The 25,443-nt window shown below is 36.2% G+C and overlaps 8 protein-coding genes across 12 annotated transcripts in view; 5 read left to right on the top strand and 3 right to left on the bottom strand.

Annotated features, from left to right (window-relative positions):
- The window catches only part of LOC663408 (uncharacterized protein), a 40,323-nt gene extending 23,951 nt beyond the window's left edge, over positions 1-16,372 (bottom strand). Inside the window, exons 1-6 of one of the 2 annotated variants that reach the window (XM_015981490.2) lie at positions 16,195-16,371; positions 15,259-16,055; positions 14,932-15,175; positions 14,791-14,881; positions 10,088-10,145; positions 8,811-8,894 (exon numbers count right to left, since the gene is read on the bottom strand). In XM_015981490.2, coding sequence (XP_015836976.1) covers positions 8,811-8,894; positions 10,088-10,145; positions 14,791-14,881; positions 14,932-15,175; positions 15,259-16,033 — 1,252 coding nt within the window. In that variant the 5' untranslated portion in view covers positions 16,034-16,055; positions 16,195-16,371. Of the gene's footprint in view, positions 1-8,810; positions 8,895-10,087; positions 10,146-14,790; positions 14,882-14,931; positions 15,176-15,258; positions 16,056-16,194 lie in introns of both variants that reach the window. The other variant, XM_015981491.2, reaches the window with a different exon arrangement.
- On the bottom strand, positions 16,196-17,600 carry LOC103313589 (serotonin-gated chloride channel mod-1-like). 3 transcript variants are annotated; one of them, XM_015981492.2, is made up of 4 exons: positions 17,448-17,600; positions 17,132-17,411; positions 16,950-17,081; positions 16,196-16,912 (listed from the first exon to the last, which is right to left on the bottom strand). In XM_015981492.2, exons 1-4 carry the CDS (start codon positions 17,598-17,600, stop codon positions 16,905-16,907), a joined length of 573 nt encoding a protein of 190 aa, XP_015836978.1. In that variant the 3' UTR covers positions 16,196-16,904. The 3 variants fall into 3 exon arrangements, with proteins under 3 accessions (XP_015836978.1, XP_008195450.1, XP_064211477.1); XM_008197228.3 differs by having other exon boundaries at positions 16,196-16,904; XM_064355407.1 differs by having other exon boundaries at positions 16,196-16,904; positions 17,132-17,402.
- A 73-nt stretch (positions 17,601-17,673) lies between these two features.
- On the bottom strand, positions 17,674-18,618 carry Pex11ab (Peroxin 11a/b). The gene is made up of 3 exons (XM_969489.4): positions 18,476-18,618; positions 18,318-18,427; positions 17,674-18,270 (listed from the first exon to the last, which is right to left on the bottom strand). Exons 1-3 carry the CDS (start codon positions 18,529-18,531, stop codon positions 17,738-17,740), a joined length of 699 nt encoding a protein of 232 aa, XP_974582.1. The 5' UTR covers positions 18,532-18,618; the 3' UTR covers positions 17,674-17,737.
- Positions 18,619-18,740: 122 nt separating this feature from the next.
- On the top strand, positions 18,741-19,770 carry LOC663459 (ankyrin repeat family A protein 2). Of its 2 annotated transcripts, none has more exons than XM_969502.4 (3): positions 18,741-19,271; positions 19,470-19,617; positions 19,669-19,770. In XM_969502.4, exons 1-3 carry the CDS (start codon positions 18,741-18,743, stop codon positions 19,719-19,721), a joined length of 732 nt encoding a protein of 243 aa, XP_974595.1. In that variant the 3' UTR covers positions 19,722-19,770. The 2 variants fall into 2 exon arrangements, with proteins under 2 accessions (XP_974595.1, XP_064211478.1); XM_064355408.1 differs by having other exon boundaries at positions 19,660-19,770.
- A 1,076-nt stretch (positions 19,771-20,846) lies between these two features.
- LOC663477 (transmembrane reductase CYB561D2) lies at positions 20,847-22,183 on the top strand. Its single transcript, XM_015981528.2, has 3 exons — positions 20,847-20,929; positions 20,990-21,254; positions 21,594-22,183. The coding sequence occupies exons 2-3, from the start codon at positions 21,087-21,089 to the stop codon at positions 22,098-22,100; spliced, it is 675 nt and encodes a 224-aa protein (XP_015837014.2). The 5' UTR covers positions 20,847-20,929; positions 20,990-21,086; the 3' UTR covers positions 22,101-22,183.
- A 66-nt stretch (positions 22,184-22,249) lies between these two features.
- LOC663499 (probable transmembrane reductase CYB561D1) lies at positions 22,250-23,072 on the top strand. The gene is made up of 3 exons (XM_969539.4): positions 22,250-22,440; positions 22,487-22,682; positions 22,728-23,072. The coding sequence occupies exons 1-3, from the start codon at positions 22,255-22,257 to the stop codon at positions 23,030-23,032; spliced, it is 687 nt and encodes a 228-aa protein (XP_974632.2). The 5' UTR covers positions 22,250-22,254; the 3' UTR covers positions 23,033-23,072.
- Positions 23,073-23,128: 56 nt separating this feature from the next.
- On the top strand, positions 23,129-24,046 carry LOC663519 (uncharacterized). Its single transcript, XM_969559.4, has 3 exons — positions 23,129-23,370; positions 23,417-23,612; positions 23,657-24,046. The coding sequence occupies exons 1-3, from the start codon at positions 23,206-23,208 to the stop codon at positions 23,959-23,961; spliced, it is 666 nt and encodes a 221-aa protein (XP_974652.2). The 5' UTR covers positions 23,129-23,205; the 3' UTR covers positions 23,962-24,046.
- A 48-nt stretch (positions 24,047-24,094) lies between these two features.
- LOC103313594 (transmembrane reductase CYB561D2-like) lies at positions 24,095-24,870 on the top strand. Its single transcript, XM_064355410.1, has 3 exons — positions 24,095-24,250; positions 24,294-24,492; positions 24,542-24,870. The coding sequence occupies exons 1-3, from the start codon at positions 24,095-24,097 to the stop codon at positions 24,847-24,849; spliced, it is 663 nt and encodes a 220-aa protein (XP_064211480.1). The 3' UTR covers positions 24,850-24,870.
- The last annotated feature ends 573 nt before the right edge of the window (positions 24,871-25,443 follow it).

The following is a 25,443-nucleotide window of genomic DNA, read 5'->3' as shown; positions in this document are numbered from 1 at the left end:
TTATTTACTTTCGGTTAATTAAGCATTAAAAACTCACGTTGCTTAATTCCGCCGACGACGACGACATCGAATAAACAGGCCGAAAAAAGGAGCACACCACACCCAAGGCGAAATCTCCGAGACGCGCTCAAAGAGAAAGAGACAATATCACGGCTTGTCACCAAGACACTCGGGGAATTAAACGAAATAAATGGGAAATGAAATGTCGTCAAGGCATAAACCGAAATATTAACGCGAGACCGGATTTAATGCGTCGATGAGGACAGACCGACAATTAAAAAATAATCACCTACAGGGTTATTCATATTTGTGCGACAAAAAATGAACCTCAAAAAGGACCTATAAAATGATGCTAATTGAGATTATAAGTCGTGTCCTATCGAAACTGAGAATTTTACAGCCCTGGGAAGTAGGGGTATGGAAAGATGTTTTTGCACCATAACTTTGGAATCATTTGACCAAATATTACAAAACTTGGTAGACTTACTAAAGAGAACATGCCTTTTAATCTGGTAATTATGAAAACCGGATACATCCACCCAGCTTCCGGTTGCAGCATTTCCGGGTCACATCTTTTGTGTTTTTCTAATTTTTTGCCCTCTTAACACTACTTTTTTATTGCCTAAATCGATAGAGTAATCAATTGCGAATAAAAAAGGTATAACCTTTTACACCGCTAAAATGCACCATTTAATAGTTATTTTAATTTAAACAGAGGCATGCACTTGACCAAAATCAAAAAAGTATAAATTTTGAGCAGACGATATCCGTAGCAACGAAAGTGCATCTGCACTCAAAGCGCTGTCAAGTCCTGTCAGATACTTGTCAACTTTAACTTTGGACAATTTGGGGCTCTAAATTGAAAATATTTAATAAAAGGGTTTAGTTCAGTCTCTTAATCTAACCTACAAAAAATTTAAACCAATCTGGTAGCATTTTTCATTGATTAATTCGCCGAAAATTCACAAAAAAAGTCTTAGTCGGTACCTGATTATTTGTTCCATTCTGTACGTTTAATACCAGAATAGTTTAAATTTTTTGTAGGTTAGATTAAGAGACTGAAGTAAACCCTTTTATTACATATTTTCAATTTAGAGCCCCAAATTGTCCAAAGTTAAAGTTGACAAGTGTGTGACAGTACTTGACAGCGCTTTGAGTGCAGATGCACTTTCGTTGCTACGGATATCGTCTGCTCAAAATTTATACTTTTTTGATTTTGGTCAAGTGCATGCCTCTATTTAAATTAAAATAACTATTAAATGGTGCATTTTAGCGGTGTAAAAAGTTATACCTTTTTTATTCGCAATTGATTACCCTATCGATTTAGGCAATAAAAAAGTAGTGTTAAGAGAGCAAAAAATTAGAAAAACACAAAAAATGTGACCCGGAAATGCTGCAACCGGAAACTGGGTGGATGTATCTGGTTTTCATAATTACCAGATTAAAAGGCATGTTCTCTTTAGTAAGTCTACCAAGTTTTGTAATATTTGGTCAAATGATTCCAAAGTTATGGTGCAAAAACATCTTTCCATACCCCTACTTTTCAGGGCTGTAAAATTCTTATCAGTTTCGATAGGACACGACTTATAATCTCAATTAGCATCATTTTATAGGTCCTTTTTGAGGTTCATTTTTTGTCGCACAAATATGAATAACCCTGTATTTAATTATTTTCTTAAATATTTAAGCCCACGCCCTTGTCATAAATCATTTCGGTCACGCGCGTTTAAAATTTCCTCGCCGTTTTAGAAAATTAGTCGCGAGTGAATTTTGCGGTATCGGTCGCTGGGCCATTTCCATTGTTGGCGCGTTAATTGGAAGAAAACCGTCGGAAAGCAGCCGTCTAAAGGCGACTATTGTCCCGGCCTTCCCTTTTTCCCGAAACTAAATTGTAAATATTTATTATCGCGAAAGAGTGGATGCTTTGTTTAATTTTTCCGGACTACAAACATTAATTGCAAAGAACAATTTGTGTCCCAGATAAATTGCTTGTCTTTCGCGAGCAGAACGTGGGCAAACTCCAAGGGACGACAACGTTCCTTCAGCGATATTAATGACCCGCACAGAGACTTGTCTGAAAAAATGGCTGAATTCCTAGATAATAAGCCGAATAATTAAACGTGTGGCGGCGGAATTGAAAATCCAGCCGGCAAAAAGCGCATTTAAATGTATACAGATTGCCTACAGTGCTTGCGAATTACCTTTCGTTCCATATCGTAGGAAGCGACAAAAATAGTCAAATAAATAAAAAGTTTTCAGCGAGTAAGTTTTCCAAGTCGTAACAAGTTGCGCTTTTCCAGTCGACAATATTTTGTTGACTCGCGTAAAAAGCCAGCTGCTGGAAAATAAGTCCGGATGATATAACGAAGGGTGTTTCGATAATTAGAATGCACATCTCCTCTGTTTCGCTCCAAGACCGAGGAAAAACAAAGAAAAATTCAGACGAGATTTAATTAGAACTGAGTGTGATTCGGATTTTTTAATCGCAGGATTAGGCGGAAAAGTCAGCGGGTTTAGACGTTTGCATAAGGATTAGGTTTTTAATTGAGTGTTTGATCTCGAGAAAAACACGGGCTATTTTATTGTTCTTTGAAGGCCCGGCTTTCGATTTTATTTTTAATCCAGATTCGCATTCAAATTCCGCTCCAAATTATTAATTCTTCAACGATTTATTATTTTTGCTTACTCTTACTTTCGCAAAAATTGAAAAACCTTATCTTTGAGTTTTGATCCAATTTTTAGCTCGGTTATTTGAGTAAGAACCTTAAAAACGTGTGTAGCAGCTTGAAAAAAGTAGGATAACTCCTTTTTCGACCAAATTTTGTCATTTTTCAGCATATTTTTGGAAAAATTTCACTCAAAAACAGACGAAATTGAATTAAACGGGCAAAGTGACAGCCCCATTTTATTTTTGTGATTTTAAAAATGTTTTGACAAAATATTACAAAATAAATGAGTTTCAGGTTCAAAAACGAACTAAATTTACTGAAATAACACCGATTTCGATCAAATTTGGTGATTTTTCAGCCAGTTTTAGCCAAACTTTTCGAGAGAAAAATTTATTACTCTTGTTAGTGTGTTAACCACTCCAAGAAGCACAAACTAGAACTTATTTCGGCAAATTTTGTTGATTCTTCGGTTTGATTTGACAAAAAAATTGCAAAATATTTCGGTTTCTGGCTGAAAAACACCCAAAAAAGCTAAAGATTATGCAATTTCCGACTTAATTTGGTGATTTCTCGGTTTATTTTAGCATAATTTTCGACCAAATATTGGGTCTTTTCGGCTTATTTTGACGAAATTTCGCTCAGAAATCGTGATAAATTAACATAAACTTTCTTTATGTTGTGATTTTTAGGTTTGTTTTGACAAGTTCATGCAAAATCAGTCCCGACCCAAAAAATAAAGCCAAAATAACTGTTTTTAATGAAATTTTGCGAAATAATTCTTTTTCTGGCTGTAGACAGTATCAAGAATAAATTGAAAATTATTTGCCCATGAAATACGTTTTAGAAGTAATTTTGTCTTTTACCGAAATCTAGCGTGGTGGTAATTCTTTTTTGACTTTTCTTTCAAGTTTTTTTTGTTTCAAGATTTTTGTAAAAAAAATCACATCAAACATTTGATAAAAATTCCTTTTTTTCATTGTTTCTCACAACAAACTCAGAGTATATCTACAAGCATGTGTTTATTTTCCTACATAAATACAAATAAAAAATTTTTCGACCAAACTTCATACTTTTCCGGCTTATCATTAAAGAAATTTCACTCAAAAAGCAGCTAAATTGGGTAAAACAAATCACATAAAACTCTGGCATGATTTTGCAAAATAAAGTTCAAACTCACTAAATCGCTCAAAATAACTTAAAGTTTGATCAAATTGATTTTGCAGCCAAAGTTAGCGAAATTAATCGAAAAAATTTTGATTTGACCTCAAAAAATGTGCTTAAACTCTCGAAAAAGACAAAAATAACGTAGTGCCAGACTTAACTTGGTGCTTTTTCGGTCTTCCTTATTCGTCCAAAATTTGTTTCAAATTTTTTTTTATGTTTTTCTGTTGAAAAATATCTAAATCGAACAGAATATGTTAAATAAAATAAATTTCGATCGAATTTCTGGTACGTTTTTTTGTATGTTTTTTATGCAATTTCACAGAAAAATTAACAAAATTTCGACTTATTTTTGTGGATTTTAGTGGTTTTTTGATCAATTCACGTAAAATAGCTGCTTCAAAAATGATTTCAAACAGCAGTGCAAGAAACACGGTTTAACAAAATTATTATTGTCCAGTTATTTGTGGACGACACCTGAAGAGCTATTGATCCAGCTGGCCTTTACCCTTTCCGCCTGTTCTTAATTTGCTTTATTAGACGCAAACATTTCATATCTCATCGCCGATATAAAACTCAAATAAAGAATTTCGCAAGAATGTCATCTCGTAATTGCAATCTAAGTGTTTTTTGTGTTTTGCTTGTACGTCTCTCCTCCTCCTCCTCGAATTGCGTAATAGGTTGTCGGCATATTACCCGCAAAACGGCTCTGAAAGCGCCTCCGCCGACGAAGAGATCTCTCGATTAAAGCGCAGCTCATTGAAGCAATTTGAATAGCACGACACGATTCGATTAGAGAACTCAATGGAGCGCACCACCAATACACATCTGAGGCCTAATGACTTAGAAACCCATTAGATCAGTGACCGCCACTTTGCATCAGTGTGTCGACATTGTCTCTCGCTTGCACTTTTCATTTGCATAATTGAACGCGACATCGACGTAATTACTCGTTTTCGTTTCGGCCATCGAGAATAAAATCATAAAGTGTAGCAACTGGTGTTTGGCGCTGTGCCAACTCAAGGCACCAGGACTTGTTGATATCGTCGGGAGGAAAGGTCCTGGGAGATTGCCTGTTGCGCCTTGGAGTTCGATTCGTTTCTCTCTACCAGTTGCTTCACTCTACTTGTTGCTCCACCTCGACGACGATGCCGCCGATTTATGGCGGCGAGCCGCTTCCACAACTTCCCGATATAAATCAGACGGGTTTTTAGGTCGGAAGTGTTTAACGAACGCCGGAATTCGGCGTGAAACTACAGTGGAACCTCCTAAGCTCGATAAGTTACCACTTTTTTGTCGAGATATCGACAATATTCTTTTATTTGACAATTATAAAATTAACATTTTATAACAATTTTCAAGCACTGTGACATTGCTTTTTCTAGAGTAACCTCAAATTTTGTTTGACGTCTTGAATTTTGACAATCAAACGTAAACGTAACTTTATCACTTCTAGTTGCGAAACGTAAAGGTCGTTTTATACAGTCATGGCCCACCGCGATATCTTTTATTTTAAAAATGAGTATATTTTTTCTTTAAAATTTTATAAAAATGCTACTTTCTAAAAAATTAAAGTTTTCTTTTTTTACTTGAAATCAGTACTTTTTCGGAATGAAAGTCAAGTCATTTAGTTCCAAATATTTTTAACTCAAGAAGAGAATTATCCTATATTACTCGATAATCACGTTCATTAAACGGTATTTAAACTTTTACTAAGTTGTGGCCTTACGTTTACAATTTAGCGCTTTTATGTGTTTACTTTGTGTTGCATTATTTTCTTATTCCTGTCGGGTTTACGTTTACGTGTTCTTACCTTTTTGTTATGACATATTTTACATGTTTACACTTTTTATAAAAAAATTGTCAGGTTAGGTCAGGTCTAGTGACCGTCTTTTGCAAATATTTTAACAAACAAAAAATTAATCAAATCAACTTTTTTCAATTTTTTCACAAAATTTCATCAAAAACCACCAAATTACCGATGAGAAGACAATGTTTTGCAATTTTCCAAGTGTGTAAACAGATTTTTCAATTCGAAAATATCACATTTCCAAAAATTCTAGATCAAAAAACCTCAATTTTGAAACGACATTGCTATTATCCATTTTGTGATTTTCTTCACGTTTTTGACTCCAAAAATAAAAATTTTTGCAAAATTTGCGCCGTTTTTTGCACAAAACTACTTAATAAGCTCACCATTACACTTTTTTTAACGTTTCAGAGCATTTTTCAGTCAATCATTTCGAGAAATTCGAAATCAAAAAATCCCAAATTGGGTCAAAAAACACAAGTTTTTTAAAGCGTCTTAGCACTTTGTTAACGTGAAACACAAAAGTTTTACTAAATTTCGTCCAACATCAGTTCAATAATCAGCAAATTTAGTGTATTTTTCATATACGATAGTTTATTTTTCAGCTAGTAACTCATTTATTTCGCAAAATTTTGTCAAAAAATTTCTAGAAACTCAAACTTAAAGTAAACCTTACAGTTCTGAAGCAACAAATTTTTGATTGATTTAAACTTGCGACACATCTCATGGCCAATTTTAATACACACGTACAATACAATACAAAAAAAAATAAAATTGTTGACACAGACTGAAGAAATTATGTTATTTTGCGCAATCCAAAAAAAATCGTTTCCACTGTACTTTTTGTTTAGGGTTTTTTTTAGGAGCAATAGCTTTCGAATATATAAAGACGAAATAGCAATTTTTAGTAGTATTTTGGCAGCACAATGAAATGGTACATAGCTGTTTAATTATCGTTAATGTTCGTCGTCGTTGGTCGTTTGAAAAAACCAAGCCGTCGAACCGGATGACGAATGACCGCATCCATCACTCCGGTGACAAAATGCGACATACGATCGCGACCCTAATAGATATCGGTGAATTGGCAACCTGAGCCACTACAAACTCGACGTAATAAATTAATTAGAGGCAACAAAAAAAATTCCACCATCGAATCGCAACAAATCGTTCGTGTAAAAATGCCCGACGATAAATTTTTTTCGGGTGGAAAAAATAATTGTAATCCGCGGAAATGCAACGGCGGAGATTATCATCCGAATCGGCATTGATTAATTATTATGTTGAAATTAATACGAACAAGCAATTTCCGACGCTGATATATTGTGATCTATTTCCATATTTGATCAACACGTTGACGCTTCGATTGCTTATTATTATTATTTGTCAGACAAACGGAAAAAAACACGCAGGTGTGCGGTTTCAATCAGGGTCCTATACAGGATGACCAAAAAATTTGCTTCCACATTCCAGAACAGATATTCACTTTTATGTCAGTTACTAATTCTACATTTTCTGCGAAAGCAGCAATTCTTTTCAAAAAGAAAAGCAGGCTTTATGCAAACACAAAAAATCTAAATAAAAGAAACATTATTTAAAATTTGTACTTTTTTGTGCATTAATAACAAAAGATATTAGCCGTAGATACTAACTTCTTGATTTACCTAAAATTATTTTCAAGTATATGTAGAAACGTAGGAATAGTCTTTTTTTTAAACAACTGTCAATATCAAAATCGCTCAAAAAACAAACAGTTACGTACGAAATTACGTCGGTTACTTTTAATTTGTTTAAAGTCGTAGAAAGCATAAAAAAAAATATATAAAAAGACAAGAAATAAAGACGACAATGACACAAAAAAATGCAAATGTACACACAATTAAATAGAAAAATGAAAAAGTATTTTTTTTCGTTGCCAACCTAATAACCGCCAAATAACTACGAAGTAATTGTGGCTCATTCATACCAACATGACGATGACAACACTTTGACAATTGTTTAATGTCGGAATATATTGACATCGAACTCTACTTAAAATAATTACAAATGAAATCTGATTTAGAAATTCGACAAAATTCAACTCTTTTGTACATTTCTGGCGGTTACCTATCGATTTTAAAAGATAAGATAAAGTCAACAATTATATAAATAACTATAGCCTAACTTAGAAATGGTGGATACGCCAAAATAATTTGGGTGTTTAATGTATTTAACCATATTTTAAGTCTTTTGTAACTTAATCTAACATAATCTAAATTAAAAGCAACAACAAACATATAATCTTGCGCTATATATGTAAAAGAAAAAAATTACGGAATCAAAAATGGTGGATGCGCCGGGTTAATTCGTAACAAAAACAATTTTTAAATTGATTTAATATTATTATTTCAGTTTTTAGATTTACGCCCAATAATCCAATTAAATAAAAAGTGTTCCTTTTGTTGTACCTCATTTGTAAAACACTGTGTACTTGAAAGTAATTTTAGGTGATAGGGACTCAAAAAGAATCAAAATTAAAGCGGTCCAGGAACAAAAATGCGCACCCTGTATGTCCATTTGGCCGTAGTGTAACTCAATCATCCTTGTAAAAACAATAACAATAATGTTAATGGATGTTGATTTTGTTTCAGCGTTTATGTATGTTTGGGTAAATGAGAAAATATAGCACGCTTTCGCTTAAAAATCAAGATAAAATTATTTATAAAATTTTCGCTGTTGAAAGTGTAATCCGTGTCGTTTTCCACTTTGTTTATTTATTTCGTATGATCATCAGATGAATCGAATCAAAGTTTGTGTCGTCGTCGTCGTTTCGAGGAGATTTCCCAACGAACGTAGATATCTCATCAATTTCTTTGATACAAACTCGCCGCCGCCGAGAAGAGAAACGATATATTTAACGATAAAATCTAATCTCGTTGCTGACTTATTGAAGCTTTATAAGTCGTCGTGTTTTGACATGGCTTTGGAAAAACAGAAATCTCTCCACGAGCAGGAAGAGAGAGATAATTGCAGGTAAAACGCCCGAAACAGATGGACGCATTTAATCTCGGGGAAACTTTCGGCGGTTTGGATTATTCTTTTTCTGCTGCTGCTACTGTTGTATTAAAAGCAAAGTTAAATTATCCGAAAACAACCAAACCGGCGAAAATTTCGCACGCACCAGAGACACTCACCAACTAAAGCCAGGATGACGGTCAGTAGAGGAGCCGCGGGAAAACTTACAGTCACGTTGAACTCCAGCATTTGCAACAAATCAACTGGAAATAATCAAATTAATCAAATTTCTCGCTCCTCTCTGTCATTAGTGCATGTGTCGGTGGATGAATGAGCATTTCCATATGGAGGCTTACGCCCGATCCTTCCCGCTATATTTTCCAATAAAACAGGAAGGGTGACTTTGATAGATATACGGATAAAACGGATATACTTTCTTATGTAAAGCTCGACCGCAACTTCGGTCAACATGAGCAGTTGTTTGGCGGACTGCGGCCGACGAGCCGCAGGCACACAACACGACCCTTGAGACTTTTCATGTTCAAAGTATTAACTCGGAAGCCGAAATATAAGAAGCCGACCGAAATGGATAGTTTGATGAAATATGACGACTGGAAACGATCGGCGCTCGAGGTTCTACATTCCGCCCGATTGCAAGCTAATTCCCAACGAAAACGCCAAAATTGAGACAATTTTTTACCACAATTTGCCCACAATTCGGTGGCCCACGCAAAAAAATATCTATTTACTAAAATATTTCGTTATACATTTACGTATTACGACAATAACTTAACAAATAATATTTCTTATTAATTTAATTAAAGCATTAAAATGAATGCCCCAAAAACAGTTATCTGTTGACTTTTTTCGTAAATTGGATCGAATCAAGCGAGCCGATCTGGATCTAAAGATCTTGAACATTTCATTTCGAATTTAAAGCACTCTCGTAAAAATAATTTTTCCTCTTCCGTTTCGAATAATACCTGGAAAATATCCGTTTCTTAAAACACGCTTCGCAACAACAGAATCCCCCAAAAACACGTCCAATAACATTCCACGAAAAAAAAAAATGTGCTGAATTAAGAAACGAAAACAAATTTTTGTATGTTATATTCGTCGTCCTTTAATCGCAAAAATTCCTCCAGCCCTCGATAATAATTGCCTTATGTTGTTCTCGAATTAATAAAAATGCACCCCGAATTTCCGCGCTCTCTTCGGTTATCAATCTTTTTTCTCTCCTTCGTCTTTTACAATTAGTCGCTTCAGCGTAATGATAAAAGTTCGAGGTGTGCCGGATATGCATAAATCGTTAAAGAAAGATTGATGAAGTGGTGGTAGAATGAACCGTTTTTCGGCTAATCGATATTAGAAAAATGTAATGGTGGTGGTGGTGGTGGTCAGGGGAAGTCCCGAGGGACGAATGCGAGCGTGAGCTACGATAAATCAAAAGACTCACCGATGAACACGAATATCTGGTGATGCGAATAGCGCAGCAGCATGGACACGGACACCGTCTGAAAAACAAACCACAGATCAAAAACAAATCCCAAGGCCGTGATGACAGGAGTTGCTGGACACAGAGGCGCTTTGTGGACGGATAAGGCGACAGGATTTCTTTGGTTTTTTAAGGCAAACAGCGAAATCTTACACCGAAAGATTTTTCCTTTAAAATGTGATTTACTACATCCAAAAACTAAACATGGAACTTTAAATAATAAAATAATAAGCTTTTTCTTTTCAGTAACTAAGAAATTAATGAAAAATTAACTCTTATTTTGTCATAAAAACTATCAATACAAGAGAATAAATAAACACTGGAGAAAGTAAAAAAAGTAGTGTTCAAAAATATTCAAAATTCAGCAAAAAAAAATTGTGCTAAAATTACCTTAGTTAAAAATAATAATTAGAGTAAACACTACACAGTAAAAATGTTTAAATTAATAACTCAAATTATGTATTTATACAGAATGACCCAAAAATAACGCACAAAATTCAAATCTTTGTTACGAGTCAATTGTCAAAAAAAGCCTCAAACAGACCGATTTTATTTTTTTTTAATGCCATATCTTGACACCATTCGGAAATAAAATTAACTAGACGCCCTCTGGTGATGACTTTTGAACTATGTCGAAAACAGTAAAGAAATTTTCGTAATTCCACATTTAACTGACATTTAATGAATTGTTCAACAATTTTGCGTGTATAGTGTTAATTACTTACAATAGAAAGAATCCCTTTAAAAGTACGTGGTGGTAAATATTAGCGTTGACTTGGGTTCTGCAGTTTTTCGTGGTATAAAGTGTCTATTGTTGGAACTTGAAAGTGGATAAAAAGTGAAAAATATTTAAATTTTGATTATGAAGTGTTATCAAACAGTTGTCTAATTAAAGATTATAAGTAATGGATCACAGCGAACACAAAGTTTGGCTCAAGAAACCAATAAATTAGTGAAGTGTTATGAATTTTAAGTTAGAATTTTCCACTGAAAAAATCATGAAATGCTGCGGTAAATCTACAAAACTACAATAAAGATTAACAACTGCTGATATATTTAAACGTAAATTATGCCAAAAGGTAGGCTTTTCAATGTCTTTGTAATAATTTTCCAATAAAGAAAGTGAACCAAACAGTCATTCGTTATTCGTGTTTTCCTCGTCATCTCTCATTTGTCAACATAAGTTTCTTGCATCAAAGATGCAATAATCATTCCGCATAGGCAATGTAATAATTGTGAAGCCCCAAAATTCGTACAACGCTCAAAATATCCGAATAAACATTTTCCCGCCATTTATGGTTACTGTTTTCGTCCTAGCTCAGTGGCGCCCCCAACGGTAATTTTATTTCCGAATAGTAGCATTTATGCCGTCATTAATCTTTGTGTAATTAACACTGACTTTTTCCTAAACAGTCAGTAAAAGAGAGAACAAATAAATATAGAATGAAGTAAAAGAAAGTAAAGTTCAAAAATATAATAAAATCACCTTAGTTTTTTTCTTTATAATTACAAAAAAATTATTAGAGTAAGCATTACACAAAAGAATAGGTTTAAAGAATTAACAGTAACTATGTATTTGACCCATCCTTTTATACAGAGTGAACCAAAAGTAATCCACAAAGTTATAAATGAATTTTGAAAAAAAAAACACAAACAGTTCGATTTTCTATTAAATGGCGGAAAAATAAAAAAAATATTTTTATTTCGTAGACTAAGAAATTGTCCAAAAAAACTAAACGTGTTAATTTTTCGCAACAAATTAAACTGGATAATACATGAACAACGTTTTTATTTTCCTGGCCAGTGGAGGATAAAATGCCAAGTCATTGTTTAAGTAAATAACGTGCGATAATTTTATCGCATGTTAGAACTAATGCAATAATTAATAGTTATTACAATTTGCCCGATAAAGAACTGCGTTACGGGCAAAGGTTGGCTTCGATTAAAAAAACCAAGAGTGTAAAAAATGAAATTATAACGTCGTTTGAAAAGTTTGCGTTTACCGACACGTTTCAATTTCGTGTTTTGTTTGCTTTTTCGTCCCTAATTGCCTAAACACTGTAAATAAATTTCGTCTCATGATGGTATGGACCAGAAAAAATTCCACATCGAAATATATTTCCTCGTCGCTTTTTTATCATCAGCCAGGTATCGGGTGTGTAATTTTTGTCTTTTCGATAGAACAAAGGTCGTCATTTTCGCTTCCGATTTGCCGAAGCTATTTTCAATGGTAGCAGCGCCATATTAACGTCGTGTGTAGAATTTCATATAAATTACTTTAACGAGTCGTATAATTTGGAAAGGGGGCGGTCCGACGTCGCCACCCCCACGTGTTGGAGGCGGCGGCGGCGGCAACGGCGGCAGCATTCTCGTAACGAGCGACGCAATGTCATACGATAGGTGACATAATTACGTGATAGTAGGCCACTGGGAGCCTGTTAACCCCCGGTTTCTGTACCGCTGATTTATATTCTGCGAAATATGATCGGCCTGATTAACACTCGAGAAGGCGGCGGCGTCCGGACGCCAGGCGCCGCAAAAATCGAACCGCATTTCGTACAAGAAATTTTGCCCAAAATTTACGCGAAAAAATATCGATTCGCGACTTTGTCCAATTTGCGTGTGTTCCACTTTTGGAATAACTGAGAGAAGCACTGAGAAAAAAACTCATTTCTGTTCGCTTATTCGTCCAACTTTTAATGACTTGGTCGAAGTATATACAAAACCGTCGCCGTTCCCGAAAATCTACCGATCAGTTACGCGGAAACTTTTCATCTTGAAGCCTTGAAAATGCCAATAAAAACGCACCACCAACTTGAAATTTCCACCGAAATATTATTACGGTTTTCGTCGTGTTATAATTAGAAGGGTGTATTTCCGGTATAGACCGGAAACGACACATGCCATATCCGGGTGACTATGACACGTGACCACCCACCATCACGAGGATGAACTCGAAACCGTCAGACGCACAAGGAAATGCTCGGAAAATCTATACAGACAAGTGCAACACTCCACTGAAGGAAAACTCATTTTTTCGCTTCGTACTGGTTTTCTCGCCAAATTATGCATCAATTCGTTTTAAATAATAGGTATTATGGCGTAATTTTATCAACAAAAAAATGTTTAAATTTCTTTATTCACGTGTATCATACAATATTTTTTCCAATTTCTATTAACAAAATGCTCATATTGCTCAAAATTCAGCTATTTTTCGGAGGTAATTAAAGAAGACCAAAAAAAAGTTAATACAAAGTATGAACAAAATGAATAAAAAAAATGAATAAGTTATTTATTATAGAAGACGATAAAGAGATTGTTAATCCACCAGTGAAAAGGTTGAGTTCAGGAGTCAAAATTGGACTTATTTTAGGGGTAGATAAAGAATCTTTACCATCGTGTATAATACAATATTTTTTTCTAAAGCAAAACTTAAATTTAAGAAAAAAAAGTTACTGTTAACCCTTCAGATAAATGTGTTGAAATTTGTAAATTTAATTAAATATAATAAATTTAAAACACTTCATCTACTCTTGCGGTTAAAATCAACTAATATCTATTTAATGTTGCAAAAGCTGTCGTTTCCGCTAACTAATGTGAAAACTTAAAAAATTTAACTTTGAAAAGCTATATCTCGTAATTTTGTGTCATACGAATTCTTAATTCGATTTGATGTCCTTTATCACCACCCAAGAGATTGTCCAACAAATAATATCACCCTGGAAATTGGAATTGGAAAAAAGGTTTCTCTGTGTATTTTATTCTTGTCACAAAAAAATTGCAAAAAATAACCACCAACAAATTCCTTTGGGGTATTTTTCATAATGGTGTCAATTTTCATAATTATATATTTTTCTTAGAAGTCTATATGCTCCATTGTAAGAGTGTGGAAATGTTAAAAAAATTAGATAATCATGTCCTTTAAACTCATAAAATTTTATTCAAAAATTGATTACAGCTGTTTCGGCTTTATATAGCCATCATCAGGACTAAAAAGGCGCATGCATTATTGATAAATAGATCTGACGATGGCTATATAAAGCTAGAACAGCTGTAACCAATTTTTGAAAAAAAAATAAGAGTTTAAAAGACTTGATTATCTAATTTTTCCGAATATAATTTTCGCTTTCAATTCATGTTTTTTTAGATCAAAATTTGTCGTTGAATGTGAGTTCAAAAACTGAAATAGGAAACGTATAAAAACGATAGGTATAAAAGGTATAAAAAAAGAAAAAGTTCGAATAAAGTCATAAAAAAAACACTATTCAACTGAGCTGAATCTTCTATTGCTACTGTGGTGCCTTTTATTTTTCTAACTTCCTGTTACCAGAATATTATACGCAATTCAGTGCATTTGTGTAACGACTAAACGAACTTTCTCGCACTTTTTTTAAAGGCTCGTAAAGTATAAGCTAAAATTGATAATGAGGAAAAAATATCAGAAATATTGCATTTATTACTAGTCAGTTATTACGACTTCATCAATATTATCAGCAATAATTGATAAGATCACCTATGTTGGTAATAAACTAATAAAAGTGGCAAAAAATATAAATAGACCACCAAAACCAAAACAAATTAATTTCTGCAGACGAGCAACATTTGAATATCGCTTACGTTTATCAACTAAAACATTACGCAACACGAAAAATTGTAATACTTACAAAGACGATCATTATGAAAAAGGCAGCAAAATACGACGTCCTCGCCATCCACATACTCACAAACCGGTAATGTTCCCCAGTTACGACATTTCTAATAAAAGCAGTTAGGAAAAAAGTGATTTTTCGGTCGTAATAACAGACCTGAGATATCCTTTATTGTCCTCTTGTTCGGCCAAAGTTTTAATCGAAGCCATGAGCAAATCATCATAACCCAAAAACTCGTCTAAAATCAGTCGACTGAAAGCATCGCCAAAACACTCATCCTTGCCCGGATCCAGCGTCACAATCTGCACCGGAATTTTCAGTCGTGCCCTTGTCATCGGCGACAAACGCAAAAAGCCGTATTCCAGCGAATACTCAACGATGTATTCGTCGCTCGACCAGTCTACAAAAATCACCAAATTGATGTTTTTGGTCGAAAATAAGTGAAATTTAATTTTTTCAATTAAAAAAGTGCAAAAACCGAACCTGATTTGCTCGATTCCTTCTTCGTGGTGCTTTGCTCGTTTTGGCCGACTTCCGTCGATTGCGTTTCTTGCGGGAAAGCAACCGACGAAATGGAGGGTAATTCAGTGAGGCGCTGAAACCCGTCCCAAATGGTCGAGGAAATCTGCGACACGTTGAAGAGAACATTGGGTTTCTTTGACTCGTTTTTACTCTCATTAATATAATCTTGAAATAGAAAAAAATGTACAACTGCATCAATGATTTGACCTATTTTACTTTGGCTCAAAGGTTCAGTCTCTTCAACGGCCGAGGGCTCGATATTAACAAAGCCGTCCCTGGCCAAAAGCCCCAAAACGTTCGAAATATCGTCGACCTTCTCCTGCTTCAGTTTCTCCTCTCTGGCGTAGCTCTGCTCAATGTTGTAGTCTTGGCCAACATTTCGCACAATCTCCACCCGCAGAATGCCATCGCGGGGCCACGTGTCTTTCACGTGTTGCAAGCAAGTGGTCGGGGTTTTGGAAAACGCGGTATGTATATACACGAGTACAAAAAACGCGGCTATCGCCTTGATTAAAATGATAAATTCGAAAAATCGTCTAACAGGCTTTGGAAAGGTCCTAGCGTAAACTAGCGCCACTTTGAAGAATAAAGTATGAAATAAGCGGTCGCGCACGTTAAAAAGCGGGTTCTGATTGTTATTATTCCTAATCCTATTTGTGTTGATAAGGGGGCCGCCTCCGACGTGGTTGTTCTCGGGGTTGACCCCTTCGGGGATAGCCTGATTCGTTCCAGACATGGCTCAGCCAATTTGCATCATTCTGCAAGAGAAAACACCATTTGTGGGGTTAAGGCGACGGATCCCTTCATTTACATACAAAATAACGACTCATTTGACGTAAATATGGAAAAATTGGGACGAGAAATGCGATAAAACCACGCCAAAAGCGGGATATTTACCTTGTTTTGCACGGAGGTTAGAGGTTTGGTGGGCGTTTAAAGGCGTCCAAAGACATAACGGTGGGATTTTTGCGACTGTATAAAGGTCCACCTGCGTTTTATTTATTTATATTTTGATATTTATTCATAAAAAGCACAGATTTGAACCAACATATGTCAATCTGACACTGACAGAGCAGCGGACTGCCTTGCCGGCCGAGGAGCATCAAACCAGTGACCCCCTAACTGTTGCCAGGGCCGGGTATTTCCCCGAATCAGTGCAACAATTCCATTTTTTTCAATAAGAAACTTTTATTACAATCACAAATACCAAAATGCGTACAGTGCCATTACAAAGATGTAAAAAATTGGGTATGAGAGCTTTAAGACCCACTTTGAGTTCTTCTTAGGATAGTGGAAGTCGTCCAAAGTCGTAATAATATCCATAAAAAACGTTTCGGTAAGAATTATTAGGGAAAAACAACCACAAATTAAAATAAAAATATCGCTTGCTTTCAAATATGGCGTCGGGTGCGTAAAACATGACATACGATACGAAATTAATACGCAAATTAAAACTATAACATTGAAAAAACGTCGAAACTGCTTACTCATCCAAAACGATAAGTAATTGAGTAAACTGAGAAGACATAGAGGCAAAAAAACGCAAAAAATGTGATGTTTTGATTGGCGTTTTAGAACAAATTGTGTAACTGCAACACTGAAATTACCTAAAAAACTGTTTTTGTGATAATAATTTAATTAACAATGTTTACCTTCACTTCTTATATCGATTTCAACACTTGTTTCGATATTTTTAATCTCAAAGTCATTGAAATCCAAATTTGCGGTCACTTGTACCGCCGTCAAATCCCAAATTAACTCAACTTCGTCAGCAGGAAACCTAACTAAATATGAAAAAAATAAAACAAATACAAAAATAATTCATTTTTGTTACACGATCCAAATTTAACGTCACACATTTGTGTATCAAACGGAAATTTGTGATAATCCCAAGTACACAAACTCCTAACGCTGATTTTTTCGCTCAGGACAACATTTTCCTCAAAACCCCTCCAAAAAGCGCTGTCTTCAACACTTTTTCTCCTTTCTCCAATTACATTTACGATTTTAGGTTTCCAAATTTGCCCATTTATTGCCATTTTCCGGGTCCTGATATTCGCCCCAAGACGTGGATCGATCCATCGCTGGGTCAGCAAGCCCCCTAACTCGATCTCCTATTTTTCATTTAGAAAAAAATCAAAAAAACTCACCAAGTATTTACTTTCAAAAATTTTAAATTCCTGGATCATTAAGGAGAGGTTCACCCGAGTTGTGCCAACATCTTGCAGGAGAGGGCGTCCCATTTCTGGGCGAAGCGAAAGGGCAGTGCCCATCAACATAAAACAATCGACGAATTTCGCCATAGCTCACTTAAAACTACCCATGATTTCATTTCAATTTCAGATGTTGGTGCAGTTGGTAAAATAATTAATGACGTAATTGGTAATTTATATTAAACAAATGTTACAAAAAACCTATCACCATAAATAATGTCAATTAATCAGGCTGGGGACAGCTTTATTTTAGGGTCCACGAGGACCAGAAGCCCAGCCAGTGACGAGACAACCCCCAGCCACCCCACGGCCCCCGGGGACAGCTTCGTGTGCCCAAGGGCCGTCAAGGGGATGAAAAAATCGCACGCGTTTTTGACAGTGTCAATCATGACCCCCTTATGACACTGTAGCACTGTCAAAGTCCGAGAAAGAATTTTATACAAGTCGTTAACATTCTGAACACCGCAATCAGGTACAATTGTTCGTTTCTGCGCTTTAATAATACAAGAAATCTCGTAAAAGTCCCTAACTAAGTTCATTGTGATGGAATACAGCCAGTATTTGTTTGAAATGCGGCTCCATTTCTGCGTGTCGATATTACAGACATCTGCACGGCCTAGCCACAGCAAATGATCGGCTAAAAGAAACAACGAGTTGGCAATCCGGCTCAGGATTATCGTGTGGCGCACTGTGGAGTCCCCGTGGTCGAAGAGAGCCACCGTTGAGTAAATAACATCAAGGCATTTGCCAAATCTGAGCACTGAAACGCCAAGTTAGGTGGGTTTGAGGCCAGGCTATAGGACTCACATTTTCGAAATGTGCTCAACTGGAATTCCAGATTTTTAAACGCATTGACTTGGTCCTTGTTACTGTGTTGCAAGCGGTGCCAGAGGATTCGGCTCAAATATTGCAGCAATCTGGACGAAATGTCAGGTTATGTCAAAAAAATCAATTTTTTTCAATACCTTGCGGTTTTGTCTCTCCCAGCTGTCTGACCATTTAATTTAACCCAAGTATCCATCGTGACACTGCTAAAACCTGTCGCTAACGTTAATTAACCGGTCAAAGTACCAAATATTTATCTTCGGAGTTTGACAGCTCATTGTTTTGTTTCGCTAAAAAGAGACGACCTTATCGGTTCGCAATCAGTGCGAGTGAGATACCAAATCACAGTTAACTCTTCCCCAGTCACAATTTTACGGTTTTTTGAGGCGAAAAACAATTCAATAAATGGATTACGAGCAGCTTGACGACTCCTCAACCGACGACAAAGACATAAAACCCATAATCGCCCCAAAATGCGAAATGGGTTTGTCACCCAACTTATCCAGCGGTCCCAAAAGGTGGTCACCGGGGTCCCTCCAAGACGCCAACCGCAAAAGTGCCTTCCTGCCGTACCGACAAAGTTTGTGTACAGTTTTGACCAATTTACAGCGCGGGAACACTCAAGCGGAAACACCAGTGCCCCAATCGGCCGATATTAATTTTCATACAAAAGCTGGACAGGGGGAAATCACCGAACATGACATTGATTGTGAAAAATCAGTGGATGTTTGCGACTGTCATGGATTAACAGCCTTACACTGGGCTGCGGCCTATGGACAGTACAATACAGTGCAGCTTTTACTAGCAAATGGCGCCGAAATTGATAAAATGGGGCCCGAAGAAGAGACAGCCTTGACGCTGGCGGCCTCGGGGGGCCACCACGACGTCATCCGATTGCTCATAGACAAGGGGGCTGACGTCAATCATCCCGATCATGTACGATAATGATTACGTTGGCGATATTGACGGTAGTATTTGACAGTCAATATTGCCAATTGAGATTTAAAATCAAAAACTTGTGTCCTAGTATAAAATTTCGCAAACGATTGTTCCTTATCACTCTACGTGAGTCTATTATCAATGAGGACACTCGAAATAGCACTTGATCACGTTCTGAAATTTGGATTTTTTCAGCTCTGTAACACTCCTCTTATGTATGCGGCACGAGGGAATCATCCACATAGCTGCCAAGAGTTGTTACTACATGGGGCTGACTTTAGGTTACATAATTTGAATGGGGATACGGCTCATGTGATAGCAGTCGAAAACAATAGCACGTTGGGTAAAATTGTAAAAAATTGTGTTTACAAAGGAGGTAAAACAGTTGTTTCAGCACAAGCAGTGATTACGAATTTTATCATTTCGCAACTGGATCCAGGATCGTAGAAGCATAATCCGTGTATTTGTTATTTAAATAAACTGGTTTTTGAAACAATGTGTTTTTATTTAAAAAACATCCAAACAATTCCTTGAAACACTCACTTATCTAGTCATTGTTATAGTTAGCTTCCGTTTTTACAGAAAAAGTTGTTTTTGCAGAAGCTTTTACACAACTCCTCTGATTATTACCAGCGAACAGTCACGTTCAAACACGATAAGAAATTTTCGAAATCGTTTCCTGTTTTCAAGTAGCGATTGTAAAAACTTCAGTTTCTTCGCTCGCAATGACTCGCAAGTTAGAGTGGGTATTTTGATGATAAAATGAAGGAAAATATTGATTAAATAGGTTGATTTTTCTTATGTAATGAAGGAAATTATTACGGAAACTGATCCATTTTTCTTATGAAATGGATAATTTTACGCCAGTTTTCATCTACAACCAATGATTTTCGACAATGTTCTTATTTTAAAAATTAAAAAGCAGAAAGTATCTCTTAAGATTATGGTAAAAATGTTACACCTACGTAATCAGCAAAAAAATATTAAAATCGAAGTCTATAAAAAGAGAAAATGTGGCATAAACACACATGAACAAGAAAAATATCAAAATAAAATAACAAATATTTTTTCCAGTTATTTGTTTATTATTTACTTACATAATTTAACCAGACGAGTAATTTTGAAATAGACATTTTTTATAATGAATTAAAGTTGAATGAGAGTTGGGATTAAATGTTATTAAGCCTAGACTTGGGGACAAATCTGGTCCGATTATTTTAAGAATAGAAAAATGATAAAAAAATAACTTACAAACAAAATCTTTAAACTCCTACTAATTATTAAACAATGTATTTCTGCCTTGAAGTGGCTTAAAAATCCATGATTTTATCTTGACAATTCTTACATCAGTTAAATCACGTACAGATTATTAAAAGATTACCAGACGTACTCCAAAAGTAATTATAACTTGAGTAGGTACTAATTATAATTACAATGTTTTACATTTATAATTACAATGTTTTACATTTTACACTATTTTCAACAAAAACCTGTTAATCTTATGAACGCCACGGGCCCGACTCGTGCTTCATTTTACGATCCTCCAATTATTTATAACCCCAATAAAATAAAAAATTGATTGACGTATCAAATTCCCGTTAATTATTTCACTCTTGCGACCGAAATTGACTCTTTGTCCCTTTGTCTGCAATCACGTAAGCTGATTATAGTGATTACAAAAATTAGTTATCAATTAAGCTAATCTTTTTTTATAGTTTATCCAATCCTAGACGCTGCGAGCTTATATAAAGCTGGAGGTCCGAAGTTGACCCCAGTCACAAAAATTTACCATTACACTAATTAAAACACAAAATGGTGGTGGCCCAAAAAATCACGTTTTTTGAACGCTCTATGTGGATTTTCAACACGATTTTCCACCAAATTTTCGCCGTTGTGACCATTTTCATACTATGGACTATTTTTTACAATTACATGACTGACTCCTACTTCACCTGGCACATGGTCCTCGCCACCATAGCAGTGAGTCATTTAATTTTTTATTTCGATTACAAACACGAAAACCGATCGATTTTTTTGTTTCCTCATAATTTTTTATTGTTCTTTATTTTTACTTATCAGTCATTACAAAATGACCTAGATTTTGAAATACGAAAGAGGAAAACACAACATAGGTAATTCCCCTTTTTTCTACAAAATTTAAAAAAAGTTATTGTTCGACGTTGAAAAACAACAAGAATCGATTTTTAAAACTTTTTATTTAACTTGCTTTGTTGACAAATTAGAAAAAATTCCTGTTGTCCGAATGAACTGAAATTTGCTACACATACGTAAATACATTTTTTTTTTTAATTTTTTCAGTATGTTCCTCTTATGGGTGAAGCCATCATCCTCTTCTCCAGCGACAACGTCTGGACACGCTCCCTTGACCGCCCCACGAAATACTGGCTCCATGGCCTCCTCCTCTTCATCAGCGCTGTTTTAGTAACGGCTGGAATCTCGCTCATGGTCGACCACAACCATGGCAAACACTTCCACTCCACCCATGGCTGGACGGGTTTAGTGTCCTGGATTTTCGTCCTTTTGTCCCAAATCCTGGGCTTAGCAGCTGCCAAATCCACGATTTTCGCCAAAATCGTGCCTCCCGTCTGGATTAAATTCCTGCACAATTTTCTGGGAATTCTGGGATACGTTTTCGGGATCGTGAGTCTGGCTTACGGACTCGAAACGCGGGCTTTCACCAGTTTCACCTCCAAGGACTCCAGGACTGCCACGTATTGCGTTTTGGGGTTGGCCACCTTTTGGAGCCTTTTGGCCGCGTTCAAGTCGGGCTTCGGGCAGTTGAAGGCGATTTTGAAACGGGATTAGGAGTGTGGGGATTACGGTGTGAAGATCTGGCTTAAGTTATTTACGTTGAGTGTATTTTTGTATAAATAAATCGTTTGAATTATCGTGAGTACGTTTCTTATCGTAAGATCTGGCTATAAAAAGGATCAGTTTCGACGTATCTCCAGTAATAACAATGACCGATTTGAAAAAGAAGAGTTTGAAAGTGGCGGAAACCACGGTTTTGGAACGGCTCCAATGGATTTGTAACACGGTTTTTCACCAGTTGGTCGCAGTGGCCGGGACTTTTATTTTGTGGACTCTGTGCTACAACTTCCAAAATAAACTATCAACATGGCACATGATTCTAACAACGATTGCTGTGAGTGTTCCACATTTTTAAACCAAAATTTTATTGAAAAAAATAGTATCTTCCTGTGATGGCCGAAGCCATCGTTCTCTTCGCCAGCGACAACGTCTGGACCTTAAACATCCAAAGAACCACGAAGTACTACATCCACGGTTGTCTCCTCTTCTGTAGCGCCGTTTTGGCAACCGTTGGTATCGCATTTATGATAAATGTCCACTCGAACCCTCACTTTCACTCAACCCACGCTTGGACAGGTAAAAAAAACCAAAAAAATTGTCAAAATTTAATAAAAATCGCAGGTTTGGTGTCGTGGATTTTGGTCCTGTTGTCACAATTCCTCGGCATCGCCTCGGCCAAATCCCAGGATTTGAAGAACATTCTCCGGCCCGTTTGGTTCAAATTTCTGCACAACTTGTTCGGAATGTTGGGCTATATTTTCGGTCTGGTCAGTTTGTGTTACGGGTTAGACAAACACTCGATTAAAAATGCAACAAGTGAGGAGTCAAGACTTGCCACTGTTGTCATGATTGGGGTCATTGGGGCGTGGAGCATTATTGCGGCCCTTAAGTCAGGAATTGGGCAACTAAGGGCCATTTTTTCGTAATTTGGGAGATTGTGATCTGTTAAATAAATTATTTTTTGTATTGTTTTTTTTTTTTATTCAAACTCTCAAGACGCGGAATTTATTGCGGATGTTCGTCGTATTGTATCATCAAAATATTGATTCTTTATCTCAAACTACATCGATAAAGCGATAGTGAGTGAGTCAGTGAAAAAATGTCGAGCGAAAGTGTTACCCACATCCAGAGACTTTCCTGGATTTTCAACGTCCTGTTCCACCAGGCTTTAGCAGTGGTCACTGTGTATATTCTGTGCACGGCTTTCGTCAACGGAGACATCGATTCACTATCGACATGGCACATGGTCCTAACACCGCTTGGCGTAAGTCAAAGTTTGCAAAAACCGAAAATTTGATCCAAAATTCCAGTTTTTGTTCCTGATGATGGAAAGCTTCATTTTATTCACAAACACCAACATCCATACTTTAAACTTGGAGCGAACCAAAAAACAATACGTCCACACCAGTCTCCAGTTCCTCAGCACTGTCTGTATCACGGTTGGAATATCCTTCAAGATTAGCTCAAAAAACGGCGATCATTTCACCTCAACTCACGCAATTTTGGGTAAAAAACGCTCTTTAAGGCCGCGAAAAAATGAAAAATTTCAGGTCTAGTTGCCTGGATCCTGGTCTGGTGTTCAGTCCTTCTGGGCCTGGCTTCGTCCCAATCCCAGCTTTTGAAAAAAATCGCCAAACCAGTGGTCCTCAAATTTCTGCACAACTTGATCGGGATTTGTGCCTTTACGTTCGGAATCATTACATTGTGTTACGGCCTTAAGGAGTACTTCAAGTGGGTTTCACGCGAAGATACGATCAATGCAGCTGTCGTAACAATCGCGCTGTTGTACCTTTGGGCCCTTTTTGACCCCTTCAGGTCGCTCTACTCCCAAATACGCAACATTTTTAGCAGATAATCTCCCGAAAGATAACAATCGTAATAATAGATTGTGACTCAGGTTTATTGTATAACAACAAAACGAAATAAATTATTGAATTCTGCGAAGTGTGTTATTCCCCGGGAAATACCGTCTTGAGTTAATTCAGACAATGGCTAACTTCGGTTCGCTCGCAAAGAATTCGGTCCGATTTTTGCTCAATTATTTAGCGAGAAGTTGTTTATCAGGTGTTGTTATTTATTGTTGTTGGATCAGCGTAATGGCGTATTCGTGGTTCACCTGGCACGTGATTTTGTGCACACTTGGGGTAAATAAACCATTTGGTAATTTTTTATTTAAATGATCGCTAGATGATTCCACTGATGAGCGAAGCTTTGCTTCTTTTCGCCTCCGACGAGCTCTGGTCCAAACAACTAACCCGAACTCGGAAATACTTCATTCATGGCTTTTTGATGACCTTAGGAACGGTTTTAGTGACTGCTGGTTGCATCGACACTTTTTATTTTATCACAGAGGGTTATCACTTGTACACAGCGCACGGGATCACAGGTTATTTTTTAAACAATTGTAGTAATAAATAATCTATGCGTTAATGCAGGTTTGGTTGCAATGGTCTTGATGATTGTTTCGCTCGTTTTGGGGGCCATGGCAAATTATTCGAATGATTTAAGGAAATACGCAAGACCGGTCACTTTCAAGTTCAATCATAATTTTGTCGGTCTGATGGGATACATCATCGGGATAGTTAGTTTGTGTTTTTCGTTTTACACCAATTGGTTTTGCTTTTTTACCTCGTACGAGTCTAGAATTGTAGCGCTGGTTGCCACCGGTTTGGGGACTCTGTGGACGATGAATCCGGCCCTGGTTTCCGGGTTTAACCAAATCAAAACTTTGTTACAAAACTGAATAAATTTTTTGTTGGCTTTATGCTCTTAATTTCGACAAAACCCTAAACCCAAATCCTTTTTTTACTATCCATACGTAAAATGTCCCGGTGAGTCGATTGGTGTCGAAAGAAACAGAAAATTTCTGACATTTCAAGAGTTATAACGAGTATAATTTTTAGAATTTAGACCAACAGCTTTTGATTTATGAATTTTTTAAAAGTAAAAAAGTACAGTTCAATAGTCGTATTTTTATTTTTTATAAATCGCTAAATTGTCTAACTTAATTCGACAAAAACGAATTTTTTTGCTCAAAATCGAACAAAATTATTCACAATCAAAAACAAACAAAATCACAAATTGGACCAAATTAGAGTTAATTCGGTGATTTTCTGACTAGTTTAGACGAAATCTCTTGAAGAAAGTGAGGTTCTGGCTTAAAAACAGCTAAACTGCTCGAATTTGGAAATTTTCTCTCCTGATTTGTCAAAAAATAATGAATAAAAAACTGGAGTAAAAATGTTGTTTCCTTATTTTGAAGCGGAAGAATTCCTTCGCCTCTCACAATGGAAAACCTTGTCTCTTCTATTGATACAAAACTTTTACCATCCGATGT

This window comes from Tribolium castaneum, chromosome 3, assembly GCF_031307605.1.
Source record: "Tribolium castaneum strain GA2 chromosome 3, icTriCast1.1, whole genome shotgun sequence".
NCBI classification, from domain to species: domain Eukaryota; kingdom Metazoa; phylum Arthropoda; class Insecta; order Coleoptera; family Tenebrionidae; genus Tribolium; species Tribolium castaneum.
Note: the sequence above shows the minus strand (reverse complement) of the source record. Positions and strands in the feature narration are given on the sequence as shown.